The 23,217-nt window shown below is 43.2% G+C and overlaps 1 protein-coding gene across 3 annotated transcripts in view; it reads right to left on the reverse strand.

The window, feature by feature from the left end:
• The window catches only part of zgc:172120 (uncharacterized protein LOC799440 homolog), a 126,274-nt gene that overhangs the window by 60,653 nt on the left and 42,404 nt on the right, over positions 1-23,217 (reverse strand). For all 3 annotated transcript variants that reach the window (XM_060925217.1, XM_060925216.1, XM_060925215.1), the window contains exons 2-3: positions 7,048-7,398; positions 4,132-4,422 (exon numbers count right to left, since the gene is read on the reverse strand). In XM_060925217.1, coding sequence (XP_060781200.1) covers positions 4,132-4,422; positions 7,048-7,398 — 642 coding nt within the window. The remainder of the gene's footprint in view (positions 1-4,131; positions 4,423-7,047; positions 7,399-23,217) is intronic.

A 23,217-nucleotide genomic window follows, 5' to 3' on the forward strand; every position in this document is an offset into this window, starting at 1 on the left:
AAGTGATCCAGTCTTTCCATACAGGCATGAAGGGAGTAGTCCAGTTTGATGGGTCAACATCAACTGCATTCGACGTCATGAGTGGAGTCAAGCAGGGGTACATACTTGTTCCCACCCTCTTTGGCATCTACTTTGCAGTCAGCTAAAGCAGGCCTTTAGAACATCAACTGAAGGAATCTACAGTACCTCCACACCAGATCAGATGGAAAACTCTACAGTTTGTCTAGACTGAAAGCAATGACCAAGATCCGAAAGGTTCTTATCAGAGACATTTTATTTGCAGATGATGCCACCCTGGCAACTGACAAGGAGAGGCATCTTCAGAACCTCCTTAACTGTTTCTCCCAAGCCTGTGAAGACTTTAAACTGACAGTCAGCCTAAAGAAAGCACACATCATGGGTCAGGATACTGTAAGCCCCCTAACCATCACTATAAGTAATTATCAGTTGGATGTGGTGAAGGAATTCACATATCTTGGTTCAACAGCAACTGATGATCTTTCAATGGAACAGAGCTTGTGTCCTCAGCACCCTCCTTTATGGCAGCAAGTCATGGACCCTGTACTCCAGGCAAGAAAGGAGGCTAAACACCTTCCACATGTACAGCCTAAGGTGGATTCTGGGTATCAAATGGTCCAGCCATATAGCAAACAATGAGGTCCTCAGGCATACTGCCACACCCAGCATCTACACTCTGCTGCGCCAACATCGCCTTCGATGGCTAGGGCACGTCTGCAGAATACAGGACGGCAGGATCCCCAAGGACTTACTGTATGGAGAGCTTGCAACAGGCAAGAGAGCTTGAGGCTGCCCCCAGCTCCACTTTAGGGATGTGTGTAAAAGACATCCCTGAAGGCCCTCGATCTGGACATTGATGGATGGGAAAGCCTTGCCCAGGATCGCTGCCACTGGACACAAGAACTCAACTGCTGCCTACGGAGGGGTGAGAAGAGACTCCAGCTTGAGGCAGAAGCCAAAAGAGAATGGCGAAAGAACTGTACCTACTGACTCTGTCTACAAGTGTAGTAACTGTGGGAGAGTATGTCTGTCCCGTATCAGCCTGTACAGCCATAACAAGAGCTGCACCAGCGCCGACAATTAGCCACTACTCCAGGAACAGACCATGGTCACCCGTGACTGATGGTGCTGACAAACGGAGCTGCCATTTTGTTTTGTGGTGGTCTGAGAGTGGGTCTCCCAAAGAGAGACTCAACTTAAACTGTTAACAGAAGGTTAATCTATGCAATAAAAGTGCTATAAGGCAACTTCTTTTGTGTAAGTATCGTTTTTGGCTGCTTTTGAGGTACAGACTTCCATGACAATATCTGATATGTGGCTTTGCGTCTGAAAAACGAAACCTCAGATCAGATATTTCTCAAATGTTCTTATCACTCTGATGATCATTGTCGTTGTCCTCTGGTGTTGGCAGAGCAGCAGAATGACTCTGGAAGACAGTAAGAGCAGTGATTATATTCAGAAAAAGGACAGTTTGGGGAACTGATTCAAGCAAACCTGAAGGGATCGAAACTGAGAAGTGTTCAAGAGATTGATGTGTATATTCAGGGTGCTGGTGCGGATTTGGGGGGGGGGGTGCACCCTCAAAAAAGTTTTAGTACATGGCTACTTGGAATTGTGACTTGATTGTATTGCAGATACCATGATATGCCCACCATTTTTTAACTAATAAGGTTTAAAAAAATAAACAAAATAAATCGTTATGTGGGATTGAGCTGAAGAGTTTATGATATAAATTTATATTAATAGTAGGTCCTAGCTTAGGTCTTTTTGCTCGTGACACAAATGCAGTGAAAAGCAAGCTGGGCAGGCCCTGTTGGATTTTAACAGGGCATGGGGACTTCGTGCATCTACGTAATAACTTCCTTTGTTCCCACACTGCACTGCAGACTATGTATAAAGGGTGCGTGCCATCCTTAGATGTTGATGTGTCCAGCCACTCTGGAAGCAACACTGGATCACCCACTGTGCAAAGCAAGAATGTTCCCAAATATATACATGAGTTTGTATTTGTTGCTGTTTTGTCCTGTAACTCATGCAGGGCAAAGTCCTCTTTCAGGCACATTAAGAATGCGTATATTTGGAGCACTATGCTGGAAGAGCGTCTAAATGCTCTGACCCTCCTGTTCGTCCACAGAGATGTTAAATTGGATTTTGACAGCTATTTATTAACATGTCTGCTACAAAGCACCCAAAAAGGATGTTTTACATTAATCCCCTGACCCTTGGGAACTAAGACTTCTTATAGGACTTGTTCACATGCAACTCACACAAGGGTAATCCCGCCCCAAATCACCAGATTTAGAAAAATGATCGTAAAACATGCCGTACTTGATGCCTTAATATTTATAGTTTGATTTAGGGTACCAACTTGATATTTTGTGCATTTGCTAATCAAAACAAGCTCTTTCCAGTGGTATAATTGTTTTTATGGTAGACCTTGTCATACATTTGCAAAATGCATTTGAATTATAGGTGCAAAATGTTTTTTTTTTTTTAAAGCCTAATAAATCAGAAAGTTTGATTTCTTTTGAACACATACATAGTTGCCTAAAGAGTACTATAACGTGAGTAATAAATAAGAAAATTTGAAAGATCTGGTGTGCTTTAATGTGGAGATATGGGGGGTCAAAGTTGCTCCAAAGCACAATAGAAGAGATTTTTTTTATGATTTTCAGCAAGCCATAACTTGGCAAATATTGAACTGTGAACTTTCTATTTTAGTATTTAAAGGCGTCTGGCATTGAAGAACAATCCTTGAAAATTTCATGTATCTTGCATGAATAGTTTAAAATTAATGACTTATGGAAGTTAGGTCCTTTTTCTGTAGCACGCGTTTTAACAGTGAAATTGGGGCCACACCCCTTTTTTTAAAGCCCCCTATATCTCAGAAAGTAATGAAGGTACAAGCCTAAAATTTTGTACTCTATTTATTGGGCACACTGACAATATTTGGGGCGGCACGGTGGTGTAGTGGTTAGCGCTGTCGCCTCACAGCAAGAAGGTCCGTGTTCGAGCCCCGTGGCCGGCAAGGGCCTTTCTGTGCGGAGTTTGCATGTTCTCCCCATGTCCGCGTGGGTTTCCTCCGGGTGCTCCGGTTTCCCCCACAGTCCAAAGACATGCAGGTTAGGTTAACTGGTGACTCTAAATTGACCGTAGGTGTGAATGTGAGTGTGAATGGTTGTCTGTGTCTATGTGTCAGCCCTGTGATGACCTGGCGACTTGTCCAGGGTGTACCCCGCCTTTCGCCCGTAGTCAGCTGGGATAGGCTCCAGCTTGCCTGCGACCCTGTAGAACAGGATAAAGCGGCTAGAGATAATGAGATGAGATGACTGACAATATTTCCAGAAAGTATGAAGCAAATCTGAGACGGTCAGTGGCGAGGCCTCTGGTGACTTCACATGGATTGACCCACAATCATTGTATTGTTATCTCAGTCTATTAGGGTATCCCTGTACTCACTATACACTGTGTATGTACCCGGGACACATGCTGTTTTGGGGCGGAGCCTCACTTTGATTTTTACGACAGCAGCTGGGTCGGTCTGCGAGAGATGTGGATTTTTGCAACAGCTCTGAAGAAAACCTGCTTGAAATCCCCTGAATCTTGGGAACTAAGACTTATTATAGGACTTGTTCACACGCAACCGACAATCATTGTATCATTATCTCAGTCTATTAGACTCAGGAGCTCAGATTGCAGCTACTGACTTTGTATCACAGACATGCAACTCTTGCAGTCTGTTTATAGTTATCTCGGTATTAAGCTCTGTCTTAAGTGGCCACTTATATTCCCTCAGTTTACCTGGGTATATTCACTGTCTTACATGTACACTGAATGTCCTGAGCAGGAGCTCAGATGTGATGAATATTTAAAAAAATTGGAGCTTGTAATATGGCTTTATTGATTCGTCCCTCTGGAGAAATCCTTATCTGTTCAATTTCGACCCCGACAGCACAGTGTTGAACTACAACCCCTTTAGGAATCAATGAGAACCCTTGAGGAAGCCTTAAACTCATCCACACCTTTTGCACAGAACTTTCTCCACACCTCAGCACGCTCTCACTCAAGTTCTCGCATGCAGTGTGTTATGCTCTTTGTTTTAAGACTAATTACCAGATATGATGTTGACAGGTCTGAGCAGATGCTGATTGAGGAGCTGGTTCTTTAGCATGAAGGTGACATTCAGGGAAGAATTCTGAGACGTGTAGCTGCTCTTTAGATAATACAATCCCACAGCTCCACCCGCTCCATCTGCGTCGTCGATGAACTCTGTATGGCCACTGAGGATTTCACCATGTTCTCCAAACCACATGACCTCCGGCTTTGGGAAACCCTCAGTCTCGTAAAGCAGTGTCATGGTGGAGCCACTCATGTTTACGCTCAGCCTCGGTTCTGTGTAGAAAGCTAAAATAAACACACAGATGTTAGTGATTTGGAAGAACTTTCACACAGATTGGTTTATTTATTTCAAGAAATAGTTCATTGTCTGACTCATAAATCCCATTTTTACAGAAACTATTCACCTTGTATAACTCCACTGATAAACCAATCTCTATGGCCTGCACAAAGATAAAACCGATACTAGAAGTTACAGTGGTGCTTGAAAGTTTGTGAACCCTTTAGAATTTTCTATATTTCTGCATAAATATGACCAAAAACATCATCAGATTTTCACACAAGTTCTAAAAGTAGATAAAGAGAACCCAGTTTAACAAATGAGACAAAAATATTATACTTGGTCATTTATTTATTGAGGAAAATGATCCAATATTACATATCTGTGAGTGGCAAAAGTATGTGAACCCCTAGGATGAGCAGTTAATTTGAAGGTGAAATTAGAGTCAGGTGTTTTCAATCAATGGGATGACAATCAGGTGTGAGTGGGCACCCTGTTTTATTTAAAGAACAGGGATCTATCAAAGTCTGATCTTCACAACACATGTTTGTGGAAGTGTATCATGGCACGAACAAAGGAGATTTCTGAGGACCTCAGAAAAAGCATTGTTGATGCTCATCAGGCTGGATAAGGTTACAAAACCATCTCTAAAGAGTTTGGACTCCACCAATCCACAGTCAGACAGATTGTGTACAAATGGAGGAAATTCAAGACCATTGTTACCCTCCCCAGGAGTGGTCGACCAACAAAGATCACTCCAAGAGCAAGGCGTGTAATAGTCAGCGAGGTCACAAAGGACCCCAGGGTAACTTCTAAGTAACTGAAGACCTCTCTCACATTGGCTAATGTTCATGTTCATGAGTCCACCATCAGGAGAACACTGAACAACAATGGTGTGCATGGCAGGGTTGCAAGGAGAAAGCCACTGCTCTCCAAAAAGAACATTGCTGCTCATCTGCAGTTTGCTAAAGATCACGACAAGCCAGAAAGAAGATTGGAAAAATGTTTTGTGGACAGATGAGACCAAAATAGAACTTTTTGGTTTAAATGAGAAGCGCTATGTTTGGAGAAAGGAAAACACTGCATTCCAGCATAAGAACCTTATCTCATCTGTGAAACATGGTGGTGGTAGTATCATGGTTTGGGCCTGTTTTGCTGCATCTGGGCCAGGACGGTTTGCCATCATTGATGGAACAATGAATTCTGAATTTTACCAGCAAATTCTAAAGGAAAATGTCAGGATATCTGTCCATGAACTGAATTTCAAGAGATGGTGGGTCATGCAGTAAGACAACGACCCTAAGCACACAAGTCATTCTACCAAAGAATGGTTAAAGAAGAATAAAGTTCATGTTTTGGAATGACCAAGTTAAAGTCCTGACCTTAATCCAATGGAAATGTTGTGGAAGGACCTGAAGCGAGCAGTTCATGTGAGGAAACCCACCAACATCCCAGAGTTGAAGCTGTTCTGTACGGAGGAACGGGCTAAAATTCCTCCAAGCCGGTGTGCAGGACTGATCAACAGTTACTGGAAATGTTTAGTTGCAGTTATTGCTGTACAAGGGGGTCACACCAGATACTGAAAGCAAAGGTTCACATACTTTTGCCACTCACAAGTATGTAATATTGGATCATTTTCCTGGATAAATAAATGACCATGTATAATATTTTTGTCTCATTTGTTTAACTGGGTTCTCTTTATCTACTTTTAGGACTTGTGTGGAAACCTGATGATGTTTTAGGTCATATTTATGCAGAAATATAGAAAATTCTAAAGGGTTCACAAACTTTCAAGCACCACTGTATATTTACTTTTTATCTTCATAGCTTGTCATGCAAAGCAAAAAAGCAAGGTTAATATTGCGCATAATTAACTTTGTTAAAATTATATACTTGATGCAAGAGTGAACAATTCACTCAGTAATGTGCCTGTTTGTACATTTCGAGTTGATAAAAATAGCAGGCTTGATCTGCCAAAAAAAAATCAACACACAAATGAAACTGAAATTGTGTTCTCATCTGAATCAGCTCTGAATTCTGAATGTGACTCTGCTTGGGTCAGCTGATTGTTGTGAATCGTGGTTTTCCAAACACGTGTGTTGCTGACAGTGGAGTTGCAGTGTGCTCTCTGGTGGATCCATCTTCTATCTCTCCGTTTCTGTTTCAGTGGTCGTGATCAACACAGATATCGATTTATCAGCAATGTGCTCATATCGGCCAATAATATTGGCACGCCGATTTATTGGTTTGGCCTGACTTTAGGTATGCTAAATATTATATAATGCTAAACTGGCAGTTAGCATCATTTCATTAGGCTCATAGTGCAAAGATTCAGACACTGAATACGTCTTGGTAGATTGAATGCATCTAAGGTAAAAGGGGGGAAACTACAATAATAATAATAATAATAATATGCATCAATATGTTGGGCAAAGCAAGTACACAAAATCTAAACTTTTCCCAAATTCTGAACCACAACCTTTTGACTTGGATAAAAAAAAAAAAAAAAAAAGAGAGAGACTTCATTGGGATCCAAAAGTCTGAGGCTATTCCCAAGCTTCCATGATGGTTCTCTGTTCTAGAAGCCTGTATGTTCTTATCTTATTGACTGAACATTATTCAAATCTTCATACCTCCATATTCCAGCTGCACTGTGGCTTTATCCGTGCCCTTGGTGCTGCTCACTGTGCACAGGTACCCCCCGACATCTGTCGGCCCCACCGGCTTGATCCTGAGCGTCGCATTGCCTTTCCACAGCTCGGACACGAACAGCGCCGTGCGGTTACGGTAAACCGGACTCTGTAAATCCAGCTGGTTCCGCTGGAAATAGAAACTGTGCACGACACGGGCATCCTCCACCCGCTGCCATGTGACAACCAGAGATGAAAGGTCAGAGGTGGAGTCAGGGGTGAACTCGCAGCCCAGGATGGCCGGTTGACCTCGGACTGCGATGATGTGACCTGCGGGGGTGCTCACTTTAAAGCCTGCAGAGACACAGACAAATTCTTTTTTTTCCCCATCTTTTTACTTCACTCCCGTCTTCTCCACACAGACACCTGGCATCAACACTCACTGCATATCCCTGATTGAAGGAATAGAACACTTGAGGGTGTGCTGTTCAAGGAAAATAATCCATAACATACTGGTGTGATGAAGCAATGTTATTTTTACCACCCTGATGTGGATCAAAACAAGTGTTTCATTCCTCTTGAATACAGCAATTTGTCAAGACCATTTTAATTTATGTGTGAATGAATGAATGAATGAATGAATGATCGGTCATGCTTTATGTCTATTTTTAGGATAAATATGCAGGCGATTACAGAAAATTGTGCGTGCCAGTTGGTTGAGAAATTTGGACGATTTTTCGATAATCACCTTGAGCGACTTGGCAAAATGGCAGCCAGTCGCTTTTTCACCGTAAGTGAATTGCAAATGATGAAAGAAAACGCTGTTCCTAAAAGCGCTAAAGATGCTATGAAGTTTGGTCTAAAACTATTCAAAGGGAAGGTGGAATTGTGATTTATTTTATCGATTTCAAAACAAAGTATTTGTGATTTTTAAGTCTGTGCCACAAAGTTATTATATTTGCATGCCGCTTTTGAAGTTTGGAATTAATTATTTTCTAGAATCAGAATTTATTGTCATTGCATAAATACAACAAAATTAAAAGCTGACTGTGGGTGCAATCAGTTAATTATTGAAATTAAGTGATCAATCTCGTTAAATCAGTCTCATTAAATTTGAAGGTTAATAATTAAAATGAATCAATCCCATTGAATCATTTTACTTTGACTCATTTGAATTGAATCATACCATAGAATCAGTCTCATTCAGTGAATCATTTAGTGAATCGTTCAATGAATCGTTTAGTGAATCATTTAGTGAATCGTTCAATTAATCATTTAGTGAATCATTTAGTGAATCGTTTAGTGGATCATACCATTAATCCTGGTGCTTAATAATAAATTACCAAACAACTAAATTATGGTATATTTCCAAATTATTACGATCACTTACCATATTACATAACATATGCACCTTTTTGAATTCTTTGAGAAGATTGGGGACTTCATATGTTGTTCACACAAATAAACACAGTTTGTTTAATAAATGAATTTATTATAACAAAGATAAAATTAATAAATCAATATATACAAGCAGTGAGGTGTGTATATACATGTGTGGTGTGTGTGTGTGTGTGTGTGTGTGTATATGGCCTAGCTTGTTGCTAGCTAAAACAAAGGAATGTTATCTAAATAGAACAAAGGATTAGCTCTGTTGCTAGCGTGTGTGTGTGTGTAGGACTTGACCATGTGTTTAGCCTCGTGTAGCTAACTACACGTGGTGGAGGCCTAGATTAGCCTTGTGTTGCTAGTGTGTGTTTGTGAAAGGCCCTATGGCCTAGCTAAAGTGTGTTTGTTAGGCCTGGTGAGGCCTACTGAGCACGAGGTAGCTAAAGACAAAGGGAAGCTGTCTAAAGTGTATCAGGCTTGGTCAGGCCTGTTGAGCACGTGTTTTCTCAGTAACAAAAAGATTCCACACTCATAACATTACCAAACTCACTGAAACCTTGATAAGGTCAAAATGTATGATAAGGAAATTGGTGTTAGTCAGAATAAGAGAGGGAGAAGGAGCATGCCAGCCTATCTATTAAACAATTGAGAGAACATAGAACCAAAATAAATCAACACGCTGCGTGTTTAACAGTGTAACAATAAACCTAGGTTTAAATTCACACTATTTCAATAAAAGCAAATTCCTAAGACTATCCTAAATTATGCCCAAATGCCAAAATCTTACTTAATCCTGCCTTTAGCAAGATATGAAGAACTATTCGCCGGTGTAGTTTCAGGCCTCGCCGTGGGAGCACGTGAGCCGCTCCTGATGGAGGCGTAGAAAACTTTCGGGTCCAGCGGAGCACTTGGGTGGTTCCCGTGGAAAGCAGAGGATTCTTGGTCCGAACCTCAGCGTTCGTGAGGAAAAGTCTTTGATCAGAATAAGACGCACAGCGCTTTTGAGTTAAAAAGGATTCAATCACTTCTTAACTTTTAACTGCCTGGGCTGCAGTCGTGATGTCACTTCTAATACAAGTAAACCGGTTGTAACTCAGGTTGAGTTTAAAGATCGCGCGACTCTAGAGTTTACCTTTGCCAAGGGTAAGAAAGAAAATCGCGCTGAGTGATGGATCTTGCAAGAAAGAAAAAGACGTCCTTTTTGGGTGGAGAGCATCTCTTTTGTGCGTCTAGATTCATTGAAACCCAGACACGAGAGACAAAGATGGCGGAGCTTCCGCTTGGATTTATGCGTGCATGGCGGACTGACGTAGGTGGTCACGCGGAAGTTGCCTGGGAATTGTAGTTCTGACACAAGATGGCGGCATGATACCTACACTGACCTTAAGGTGCAAGATGACAAATAGGGGAAGAAAAAAAAACCCCACTAGACCTCAACATAGAACAGTACCCAAAACATACAACAGACATCTATGGAGAGAGGGAAAAAAAACCCAAAGTGCATATTGCATTGGTTATTATTGCACAATTGAGGCAGATACGAATGATAGATAATAAATAATATGGAACAGTCAACAGGGAGTGGGTTTAGTGCATGTTAGCATTCAGTAGGGTTATGGCTCTAGGGATAAAACTGTTCTCGAGTCTGTTAGTCCTGGACCTGATGCACCTGTAGCACCTTCCAGAGGGCAGCAGGTCAAACAACTGATGGCTTGGGTAAGAACTGTCCTTAGCAATACCTCTTGTTCTGGTGAGGCAGCGAGAGTTGTAGCTGTCATCCAAGGTGGGGAGACGATGGCCGACGATTTTCTGCACTATCTTAACCACTCTCTGCAGCCTCTTTCTGTCTGCTTCAGCGCAGCTGGCATACCACACAGAGATGCAGTACGTCAGCAGGCTCTCAATGCAGGGTCTGTAGAAGGTCCCCGGCAGCTTACTATCCAGGTTGTTCTTCCTGAGCACCCTCAGGAAGTGTAGTCGCTGCTGGGCCTTCTTGATGACTGCCATGGTGTTTGCAGACCAGGAGAGGTCTGCAGAGATAAGGGTGCCGAGATACCTGAAGATGTTGACCCTCTCTACACAGTCGCTGTCGATGTAGAGGGGAGTGAGGTCAACCCTGTTCTTCCTGAAGTCAACAATGATTTCTTTAGTTTTTGAGGTGTTCAGTAGCAGATTGTTTGTTGAGCACCACTCTGTCAACCTCAGGACCTTGTTCCTGTAGTTCACCTCATCACCTCCTGAGATCAGCCCAACCACAGTGGTGTTGTCTGCAAATTTAATGATGGTGTTTCCAGGGTAGGCAGGCGTGCAGTCTTGTGTGTAAAGAGAATAGAGTAGGGGGCTCAACACGCAGCCCTGGGGAGAGCCGGTGCTGAGTGTGTGGGAGGAGGAAAAGTGAAGGCCAAGCCTCACTGTTTGGGGGGGGGCGATTTATCAGAAAGTTCTTTATCCATGAATAGGTGAGTGAGGGAAGGCCTAAGTCCAAGAGCTTGACAGCTAGTATGTCTGGAATGACTGTGTTAAAAGCCGAGCTGTAGTCTATGAAGAGCATTCTCACATATCTCCCCTGCTGCTCCAGGTGGCATAGGGTGGTGTGTAGAGCTGTGACTATGGCGTCTTCAGTACATCTGTTTGCATGGTAGGCATACTGATGTAGGATCAAAGCTGGGAGGGAGACATGCTTTGATATAATGTTGAACCAGCCTCTCAAAGCACTTTGTGATGACAGGTGTGAGAGCGACTGGGCGATAGTCCTCGAGGCTGCCTATGGTAGGTTTCATATTTCTAAAAATCTCATCTCATTATCTCTAGCCGCTTTATCCTGTTCTACAGGGTCGCAGGCAAGCTGGAGCCTATCCCAGCTGACTACGGGCGAGAGGCGGGGTACACCCTGGACAAGTCGCCAGGTCATCACAGGGCTGACACATAGACACAGACAACCATTCACACTCTCATTCACACCTACGCTCAATTTAGAGTCACCAGTTAACCTAACCTGCATGTCTTTGGACTGTGGGGGAAACCGGAGCACCCGGAGGAAACCCACGTGGACATGGGGAGAACATACAAACTTCGCACAGAAAGGCCCTCGCCGGCCATGGGGCTCGAACCCGGACCTTCTTGCTGTGAGGCGACAGCGCTAACCACTACACCACCGTGCCACCCCATTTCTAAAAATATGAATTTTTAATTTTTTTGAAATAATCCTGTGTATTTATACTAAAACAATTATCTTCCTCAGGCTCAGTGAATAATAACCTTGACTTCATCTCAGATATTCTTCAAATAGTATTGTCTGGCTTTTTTTCATAGTATATCAGATACATTCCATTCAGCTAGCATGATATTGAAAGAGTCGAAGATGAGTAGCTGAATGGAATATATATCTGATAGACCATAAAAAAAGCCAGACATTATTATTATACATACACATTCCTTTCGGGTGTTCAACACATCTTTCTCTTTCAAAATTCCCTCAAAATCTCCTGTATTTAACGAAGTAAACTGGTGGCCATGTTTGTTCACAAATTGTCACAGTTACTCACTAGCGCGGAAGTTTTACATCTCCGACGTGTGACTTCATGTTGTCTTGAGAACCATGTAATATCGTAAAACATATTCAACGCTCATTCTCCATTGGGTAGAGTGACGTAATACACGTAGGATAAGCGATATGCTAACAATATTGCATGCTATCGAACCAAATTAATGAAACCCGCTAGAAGGGAATAGAACACGTTTTTATTCCCTCAAAAAAATGTCCTGTATGGATAATAATCACCAATATTCACTTTGCCTTCAGTGAATAGTTGTTAACTAGTTGCATATAGGGCGGTATGGTGGTGTAGTGGTTAGCACTGTCACCTCACAGTGAGAAGGTTCTGGGTTTGGGCTCAGCGGCCAACGTGGGCCTTTCTGTGTGGAGTTTGCATGTTCTCCCCGTGTCTGCGTGGGTTTCCTCCGGGTGCTCCGGTTTCCCCAACAGTCCAAAGACATGCAGGTTAGGTTAATTGGTGACTCTAAATTGACTAAAGATGCAAGTGTGAATGGGTGTTTGTCTCTATGTGTCAGTCCTGTGATGATCTGGCGACTTGTCCCAGGGTGCACCCCACCTCTCGCCCCTATTCAGCTGGGATAGGCTCCAGCTTGCCTGAGGCCCTGCACAGGATAAGTGGTTATGGATAATGGATAATGGATGGATATAATTTTCAGCAAACAAATTCATTCCTGTTCTCACTTCCCTGAAAGCAGCTATAAATAGTTATTCCCTCACCAGACTCTCTCTATAAAACAAAAAATGTAAAGTGCCATGTTACTGCAGAGTGCAAGCGCCTCTGTATTCATAGATAGATAGATAGAAAACTTGGTTGTCATTCGCCTGTACATTCAGAATGCACATTTGAACGAAATTTCATTCCACTGGCTTATGTCAAAATAACTGCTGCAGATAACTATTGCACACAGTCCGGTAAATAAGTATCAACTTTTACAATGAGATACTTTAAATCAGGGGTCACCAAACTTTTTTCTCTGGGGGCCACATTGTCGTTCCTGACTGTGATGGGGGGCCGGGGTCGGGTCAGCTATATCACATAGAATTGTATGACCCAGACAAGTATGACCACCAGCAGGCCTCATTGTGTAGAGATTACTAGCCTGGCACAGCCATCCACACTACTATATCCCCACTACTATATCCCCCACTACTACATCCCCCACTACTATATCCCCCACTACATCATCAACACTACTATATCCCCACTACTACATCAACACTACTACATCAACACTACTACATCAACACTTGATTCCTGGCACATATTTGTTTATCTTTACTAGTGGTTTGCAAAACTAGTAATCGAGTCTTCACACTTTGTTTTAATTTGAAATGCCACAGATATTCCATTTATTTATTTTCTAATAAAAATAACATCAAAGCTGTCAAGGTAAGAAACATCTGCCTAGTTGAGGTGAGTGACGCTGGCAAAGGTGAGTGGAAAATTATAAATTGTAGGTAGGCCTGTTGATATTATTAATAATAATTGTGTGCAGCACTTAATAAAAGGTCAAATAAATAGGCCTATAAAATAAATACATTTAAAAAAACAGTGAAATTATAATAATATGAGCAATAGATCACAGCAGTTGTGCTGTGTCCTGCACGTCATTGCTCTCATCCATGGCCAAAGCAAAAAACTCGAATTCTGACACTCTCTCATTCAGCGGGTCATACACGTTGTTCCCCAAATCTTCGGTTCGCCTGGTCATAGTAGGTGCGGAGAGACTCACCGCGTTGAGCGCATCCTTCTTGTCAGGACACACCTCCTCGGCCACAGCAAGCGTGCATACTTTAACAAAGTCCCCATCAGTAAACGGCTTTCCTAGTAGGTGAGCTACCTTACAGCTAGCTCGGACAGCAGCCTGGTTGATCTGGGTTTGGTGAAGGAATACATTCTGTTGTGCAGCCAGTCCGCATTTCATCCTCCGAATCCTGTCTTCTCTTGTTTGCCCTCACAAACTAGCATACTCTTTGTGGCGGGTTTCGTAGTGACGACGCAGATTATATTCTTTGAAAACCGACACACTTTCTTTACATACAAGATAAACTGCACGGTCCTTACACCGAACGAAAAAAATAATCGGTGGTCCACTGTTCTTTAAAAACTCTGCACTCTGTCAACTTTTCGCTGACCGCTAGCCATTTTGCTGTCCTGAACACTGACAGTTCTCTGCGCGTGCGCTGCCTGTCACTGCTTGATCGCGAGCATATGACAAAAATTCGGAAAATATGAATAGTTCATTTTATAACTAAATATCAATTTTAATTGATAAAATCAACAAAATACAAGATGCAGACATGTTATTATTTGCCAAAAAGCGATTTAAAAAAATAGGCCATGACCACTTTTGGGGACTGCCTCATAGGGCCGGTTCAAGTGGTGGGGGGCAGAGGGGCTGGGGGGCCGATCAAAGGGGGGTGGCGGGCCAGAGTCGGCCCCCGGGCTGTAGTTTGATAACCCCTGCTTTAAATAAAATAAAAAAAAATTGAATAAAATATACTAACTATACTACATCTATTAAATATATATTAAATATATTGCACAAAACCCAGCAAAATCTCAAAAGGTATTGCAAAGTGAGAGATTCCTTCCATAAATGAACACGTTAATACACGTCTCCTGACAGAACACAGAGAAAACCTCACCACATTCATGCTTATGCCTTTCTTTATTAAAGGTAGACTGCCTTTCAGATGTTTCATGTGCAAGTCATAAAAAGTATTTTCCTTGACACCCAATTATTTTTGTTTCTCATCTCATCATCTCTAGCCACTTTATCCTGTTCTACAGGGTCGCAGGCAATCCCAGCCTATCCCAGCTGACTACAGTGGTGCTTGAAAGTTTGTGAACCCTTTAGAATTTTCTATATTTCTGCATAAATATGACCTAAAACATCATCAGATTTTCACACAAGTCCTAAAAGTAGATAAAGAGAACCCAGTTAAACAAATGAGACAAAAAAAATTATACTTGGTCATTTATTTATTGAGGAAAATGATCCAATATTACATATCTGTGAGTGGCAAAAGTATGTGAACCTCTAGGATTAGCAGTTAATTTGAAGGTGAAATTAGAGTCAGGTGTTTTCAATCAATGGGATGACAATCAGGTGTGAGTGGGCACCCTGTTTTATTTAAAGAACAGGGATCTATCAAAGTCTGATCTTCACACGTTTGTGGAAGTGTATCATGGTGCAAACAAAGATTTCTGAGGACCTCAGAAAAAGTGTTGTTGTTGCTCATCAGGCTGGAAAAGGTTACAAAACCATCTCTAATGGCCCTTTTCCACTACCCTTTTTCAGCTCACTTCAGCTCACTTCAGCCCGACACGGCTCGCGTTTCGACTACCAAAAACCAGCACGACTCAGCTCGTTTCAGCCCTGCTTAGCCCCTAAAACTCGCACCGTTTTGGAGTGGGGCTGAAGCGAGCCAAGCCGTGCCGAGTGAGGTTGGGGGCGTGAGCAGACACTCCCCTGTGCACTGATTGGTGAGGAGGAGTGTCCTCACATGCCCACACACGCCCCGCGAGCGCGCTGGAATCTGTAAACACCGCAAACCCGGAAGGAGAAGAATTACGAATTACGAGAATTTCTGAAGCCTTATGCGCCTCGCCTCATCTATACGCTCTTGCCAGTATCTGTTGGCGTTGTCGGTGACAAAAAGCCACAGCACCAAGACCAGCAACACTAACGACTCCATGTCCTCCATGTTTATTGTTTACTATTCGGGTCGTGAGACTACTGCTTAAAAGATCACTGAATCAGTGACATACAGAGCATCGTGGACGAGTTCGCGGAGCGCAAGGCTCGTCGTATGCCCTTCAAATAATGCGCACAGTAGGCTATTGATGTTTTATTATGAGCCATGTACAGCATGTCGCCTAATGTTTTTTGTTTCTGAGTTACATGTTCGTTTGAAGGACTTAATGTACAAAATAACATAGTTGCACCCCGTAGTGTTGAAATTGGTAAACACAGTGCATTCAGTGAGGTTTGCACCACCCTCCTTTTATTTCTGACTCTTCCTGTCACCGTTGCAACCTCTGAGCGCTCATTCGTATGCCCTTCAAATAATGTGCGCAGTATAGGCTATTGATGTTTTATTATGAGCCATGTACAGTATCCTAATGTTTTTTGTTTCTGAGTTACATGTTCGTTTGAAGGACTTGATGTACTAAATAACATAGTTGCACCCGGTAGTGTTGAAATTGGTAAACACCGCAGTTGCGGACATTTTGTAGCCTAAAATGATGTTATGATAAGCTTTAATAAAGGGCCCGGTCATTTGCCCCGCCCCCGGCCCGGCTCTGACTTGTTCCGCCACTGTCACTGATGTCACTGTTTGCGCTGCTTAACGACATCACGTGACGTCCACCCACTTTCGCTAACTCCACCCAATATGTCCACCCACTTCCAGCCAGCACGGTTCAGCGCGGTTGTAGTCGAAATGCAACTCCAACAGCCCCGCTCAGCTCGACTCAGCCCAACTCAGCACGGCACGGCTCAGCCGCGTTTGTAGTGGAAAAGCGGCATAAAAGAGTTTGGACTCCACCAATCCACAGACAGACAGATTGTGTACAAATGGAGGAAATTCAAGACCATTGTTACCCTCCTCAGGAGTGGTCGACCAACAAAGATCACTCCAAGAGCAAGGCGTGTAATAGTCGGCAAGGTCACAAAGGACCCCAGGGTAACTTCGAAGCAACCGAAGGCCTCTCCCACATTGGCTAATGTTAATGTTCATGAGTCCACCATCAGGAGAACACGGAACAACAATGGCGTGCATGGCAGGGTTGCAAGGAGAAAGCCACTGCTCTCCAAAAAGAACATTGCTGCTCATCTGCAGTTTGCTAAAGATCACGTGGACAAGCCAGAAGGCTATTGGAAAAATGTTTTGTGGACGGGTGAGACCAAAATAGAACTTTTTGGTTTAAATGAGAAGCATTATGTTTGGAGAAAGGAAAAACACTGCATTCTAGCATAAGAACCTTAACCCATCTGTGAAACATGGTGGTGGTAGTATCATGGTTTGGGCCTGTTTTGCTGCATCTGGGCCAGGACGGCTTGCCATCATTGATGGAACAATGAATTCTGAATTATACCAGTGAATTCTAAAGGAAAATGTCAGGACATCTGTCCATGAACTAAATCTCAAGAGAAGGTGGGTCATGCAGCAAGACAACGACCCTAAGCACACAAGTTGTTCTACCAAAGAATGGCTAAAGAATAAAATTAATGTTTTGGAATGGCCAAGTCAAAGTCCTGACCTTAATCCAAACAAAATGTTGCGGAAGGACCTGAAGCGAGCAGTTCATGTGAGGAAACCCACCAACATCCCAGAGTTGAAGCTGTTCTGTACGGAGGAATGGGCTAAAATTCCTCCAAGCTGGTGTGCAGGACTGATCAACAGTTACCGCAAACGTTTAGTTGCAGTTATTGCTGCACAAGGGGGTCACACCAGATACTGAAAGCAAAGGTTCACATACTTTTGCCACTCACAGATGTATAATATTGGATCATTTTCCTCAGTAAATAAATGACCAAGTATAATATTTGTCTCATTTGTTTAACTGGGTTCTATTTATCTACTTTTAGGACTTGTGTGAAAATCTGATGATGTTTTACGTCATATTTATGCAGAAATATCGAAAATTCTAAAGGATTCACAAACTTTCAAGCACCACTGTACAGGTGAGAGGCGGGGTACACCCTGGACAAGTCGCCAGATTATCGCTGGGCTGACACAGACTCACATTCACACCTACGGTCAATTTAGAGTCACCAGTTAACCTAACCTGCATGTCTTTGGACTGTGAGGGAAACCGGCACACCCAAAGAACATGCAAACTCCAGGCAGAAAGGCCCTCATCAGCTGCTGGGCTTGAACCCAGGACCTTCTTACTGTGAGGCAACAGTGCTAACTACTACACCACCATGCCGCCCGAATTTGAATCACAGACTTCCAATTTTATTAGTTAAAAAAAAAAAAAAGTCAATGAATTTAGGGCCACATGGCCTTAAATTCTGCGGTATTTTTTCCTGCTTCACCATGACCCAATTCAAGATACTACATCATGCATCACATGGTGGGCTTTCCCCGTTCGCGCAAGGCATTGTGGGATACAAATTTGAAACAGGAGAGAAAAATGGTGGACGTGTGTGCACGAATGTAATCTGAAAGACTGACTACATTGCGCATTCTGTGCTACGCTGCGCACTTCCTGGTTCCCGAGTTGTTTGCGACAAGTCTTTTTTTTTTTTCCCGTGAGTGTTGGCGTTAATTCCTAATCTTTTTTTTCTACAAATAATTTTCCAGTATCCTCTTCATTTTTTATCGTACTTTCGCTTTCCTTTTCGTACTTTCCACTTTCGCTGGCACACCATCAGCCTATTCAGTGTGCTGCTGAGTGCAGGATGTTTAGTCATTCTTCCTCCGTCGCTAGCGATAGCTTTATTTGCGATAAGTGCAGATTAGTTAGCTCTCTGACAAAGAAGATTCTAGTGTTAGAAGCGCGTATCCAGGCTTTAGAGAAGGTCAGTGAGAATGAGAACAGTGTAGTTTCTGTAGGGGAAAGTCTGGATGCCCTAGGTGGAGTTAGTAATCCCCCAACTCCGGCATTAGAGCCTTTACAGCGTGGCGAATGGGTGACGACTCTGCTCTCCTTAGTGATGCACCCACTGAGAAACCTGAAAGAGCTCTGGTTATAGGGGACTATCATATGGCGTGAAACTAGCTCAGCCTTTAGGGGCACCAGCAGCTTTAGTCAGGTGTATACCGGAAGCCAGGGTGCCGGATATAGCAGGTAATCTTAGGGTCCTAGGCAAGCACAGGTTCTCAAAGATAGTTATCCATGCAGGAGCTAATGATATACACCTTCATCAGTCTGAGGTTACTAAGAGTAACTTTGTAGAGGTGTTTAAATATAGCGAAGGTGATGTCCGATGCTGTAGTATGCTCTGGCCCCATTCCAATGCGGCATGGCGATGTAGCTTACAGCAGGTTATGGTCGCTGAACGGCTGGTTGTCCAGGTAGTACTGTGAAAACAGTGTGAGCTTTATAGATAATTGGGCTAATAAATTAATAGGGGGCGCTGCTCTGTGGCGACTGTAGTGAGTGAGGCGTGTTGACATGACCTGTGTGTTTTGTTGTTTTTTATATTCTATGTTTTACGTATACCGCGTGTTTTAACTCGTCTAAACATCAACAACAGTCCCCGTCTAACAATGGCTTTACCTGCATGGATTATTATGGTTGCTCTGTTGGTCTTAAGTGTACTTTTTACCTGTGGACTAAACTTCGGAGACGCTGCTGGCGGCGTCATCCAGCGTATCCAGTACACGAGAGACTTTCTTCTACAGTGCAATCCTGAACATTCTAACTTAAAATTCTTGCTGGATTACGATAAACAAAAGTACCCCAGCCGCACAAAATGCAAGCGTAAGCGCGGAAAGAAAGGGGGAATTAGACAGAGACTGAAGAAAATTAAATCACGCCTCCCGTTGCCTACTTGCCTGTTAATCAATGCCCAGTCGCTGAGAGGGAAGGCAGATGAACTTGCAGCCAATGCAAGGTACATGCATGAGTACCGGGGTGCTTGCATAATGGCGATCACGGAGACCTGGTTGGATAATAACATCTCATCCAGCGAGGTGGAACCGACAGGTTACACGCTCTATAGAGCTGACCGCGACCCAGGCATCACAGGGAAGTCTCGCGGCGGCGGAGTGGGCCTCCTCGTTCGGGATGACTGGTGCTGGAGAGGAGCAGTGGTGAAGCGGGAGAGCCTCTGCACCCCCGACATTGAATTGCTATGCGTGTCACTCCGTCCCTTCTACCTCCCACGCGAATTCCCACAGCTGTTTTTTACAGTAATATACATTCGCCCTCAAGCAAATGCTGATAAAGCGTCAGAAATAATTTTTAATCTTTCTCAGAAATTAGATACTCTCCCCCCTGATGCTCCTAAATTTTTCCTTGGCGATTTTAATAATTGCTCACTGAAGAAGAAACTACGCACGTATTATCAATATGTAACCTGCCCTACTAGGAAAAGTAAGACCCTGGATTTGTGTTATGGCAGTATAAAGGGTGCCTATACTGCTTTGGCCCTGCCACCACTAGGGGCTTCAGACCACAATGTGGTATATCTCCGGCCTGTGTACCAACGGCTTCTAGAGAGAGAAAAGCCACAGATAAGGACAGTCAAGATCTGGAATGAGGACAGCATCATGGCACTCCAAGGATGTTTTGACTGTACCTCCTGGGATGTTTTTAAATGTCCAGACTTTAATGAGCAGGTGGACACTATATTGGATTATATTACATTCTGTGAGAATTTAGTTGTGCCTACTAAGTCCTGTAAGATATATCCCAATAATAAACCCTGGGTATCAAAAAAAATGAAATCCCTTTTAAATATTAAGAAATGGGCCCATATCCAGAACGATGAAGTTGCAAAGAGAAATGCACAAAAAGAAATCAAGAGACAGATTAAAATAGATAAGAACATCTACAAACAAAAGGTAGAGAAAAATATGACCCAGGGCAATTCCAGGCAGGCATGGCAGTCAATTAAGATAATGACCAGTGCCCCCCATAAAGGAAGAGGGAAACCTAACATCAGTGCCATGGGCAGGGAAGGATGTGACGTGGCAAATGACTTAAATGCTTTCTTCTCTTGCTTTGAAGAAAAAAATGCTAAGAATACTGAGGCCCTGTCCACACGGCAACGGATTCAGGTGACTCTGATACAATTGCTTATCATTTAGGCCTGGCGTCCACACGGCACTGGCGTTTTGGGTGCCCAAAACGCAATCTTTTTGAGAACGGGTTCCAGAGTGGAAAGATCTGGCAATGTTGCCGTTGTGAAGTCGTCTGGATGAGTAGAACGGATTTGTTTACGATGCCGTCACAACCACATGACTGTGAGTGCTTCACGCCGGGTAGAAGTGTAACGAACTCGATGCGAGTTGTCAACAAATCCTATAACTTGGTTCATGAAACGCGCTTACAAAATATTTTCACTGTGAATATTTATTGTGTAATGGTGCAAAGTGAGAGAGAGAGAGAGAGAGAGAGAGAGAGAGAGAGAGAGAGTGTCAATCCCGCCAGCAAAAATAGGGAAAAAAAAGGAGCGATCTCACCTCTTCAGATGTGGGTTTAAGTCCTACAATATATTCCTCAAAAAGGGCGTAGAAGAGCAAATTAATCCATCAACGTGTAGCATTCAATTTATTCCGGATCATTAAAGACGCCGCCTTCCGCGTAGAATCATACGTCATCCTCGCCGCCATATTAGATAGGTCAAAGCGGAGAATAAAGATTCATGTGCTGCGTTTAACTGTACCAACAGGTTTACCGTCCAAACAAGATCACATGGGATTACCTTTCACAGGTGAGAAACAACAAATTAATCCATCAACGTGTAGCATTCAATTTATTCCGGACCATTAAAGACACCGCCTTCCGCGTAGAATCATACGTCATCCTCGCCGCCATATTGGATAGGTCAAAGCAGAGAATAAAGATTAGCTGCGTTTAACTGTACCAACAGGTTTGCCGTCCAAACGAGATCACATGGGATTACCTTTCACAGGTGAGACTGGAAAAATACTTTTCATTGTATTTGGTCATTATAACATAATTTTACGAACAGATTTTCCTGACTTTGTGGCTAATATGAAGTCTCGCGCATAATAGTTTATGCGCATGCGTCCTTACTTCTTCTATTGTTCTGGTGTCTCCGAAGGGACCGTCTTACAGCGCCCCTAGAGGTGTGGCATGTGTATTGCATCGTTTTCAGCAAGCGTTGCGTTGCCATATGGACCTGATATTTTACTGATCGTTGCCCATTTGGACGCGATATATTTTTAAATAACATCTCATTGCCGTTGCCGTGTGGATGTAGCCTTAGTACGCTGCCACAAATGTTATCTGGGCCAGGGCTCTTGCATGTATTAACTCTCTTAAAGACCCTCATAACTGCTTCCTGTGCGATAGTTATAGACTGAGTGGATATTAGGCCAAACTGGCCTTTCTAAAATACTGCGCTGAACAACTGTCCTCTGTTTTTACAGATATTTTTCAGTCATCCCTGGACCAGTGCACTGTTCCATCACTATGGAAAACGTCAGTCATTATCCCAATCCCTAAGGTTCCCTTACCAACTGAGCAAAATCACTATCGCCCTATTGCACTAACTTCCCTTGTCATGAAACGCCTGGAAAGAATAGTGAAAAAACACATCTTTTTACACACCCATCAGTTATTAGACCCACTGCAGTTTGCCCATCGACCCAGCAGGGGGGTTGATGACGCAATTATAACTCTCCTACATTTGGTATACACACACACCTGGAAGTTTCCAAAACCCATGTGAAAATTATATTTTTTGATTTCTCATCCGCTTTCAATACAATTAACCCAAACATCCTGGCTCAGAGGCTGCATGTGGACTTTGGCTTGGATGGGGGGTTGATTCTCTGGATTTTAGATTTCTTGAGTCAGAGAATTCAACAGGTGAAAGTGGGCTCTTTCCTCTCTGATAAAATCCTCACTAATACTGGATCGCCACAAGGGTGCGTTTTATCTCCCTTATTGTTTATTTTATATACTAATAATTGTTTTAGCGGCACGGTGGTGTAGTGGTTAGCGCTGTCGCCTCACAGCAAGAAGGTCCGGGTTCGAGCCCCGTGGCCGGCGAGGGCCTTTCTGTGCGGAGTTTGCATGGTCTCCCCGTGTCCGCGTGGGTTTCCTCCGGGTGCTCCGGTTTCCCCCACAGTCCAAAGACATGCAGGTTAGGTTAACTGGTGACTCTAAATTGACCGTAGGTGTGAATGTGAGTGTGAATGGTTGTCTGTGTCTATGTGTCAGCCCTGCGATGACCTGGCGATTTGTCCAGGGTGTACCCCGCCTTTCGCCCGTAGTCAGCTGGGATAGGCTCCAGCTTGCCTGCAACCCTGTAGAACAGGATAAAGCGGCTAGAGATAATGAGATGAGATAATTGTTTTAGCTCTCACCCTAATAGACATTTTATTAAGTTTGCTGACGATACAGCATTGGTCAGTTTGTTGAAAGAGGACGAACAAGACCATGGCCCTGTTTTACAAGAGTTTATTGACTGGTGTGACAAGTCCAATCTGCTTCTCAATACTGTGAAGACAAAGGAGATGTCTATTGATTTTAGAAAGGATAAGCTAACCAGCTGTACTTTCATCAACGGACAGCC

This window comes from Neoarius graeffei, chromosome 7 (genome assembly GCF_027579695.1).
Source record: "Neoarius graeffei isolate fNeoGra1 chromosome 7, fNeoGra1.pri, whole genome shotgun sequence".
Lineage (NCBI taxonomy): Eukaryota > Metazoa > Chordata > Actinopteri > Siluriformes > Ariidae > Neoarius > Neoarius graeffei.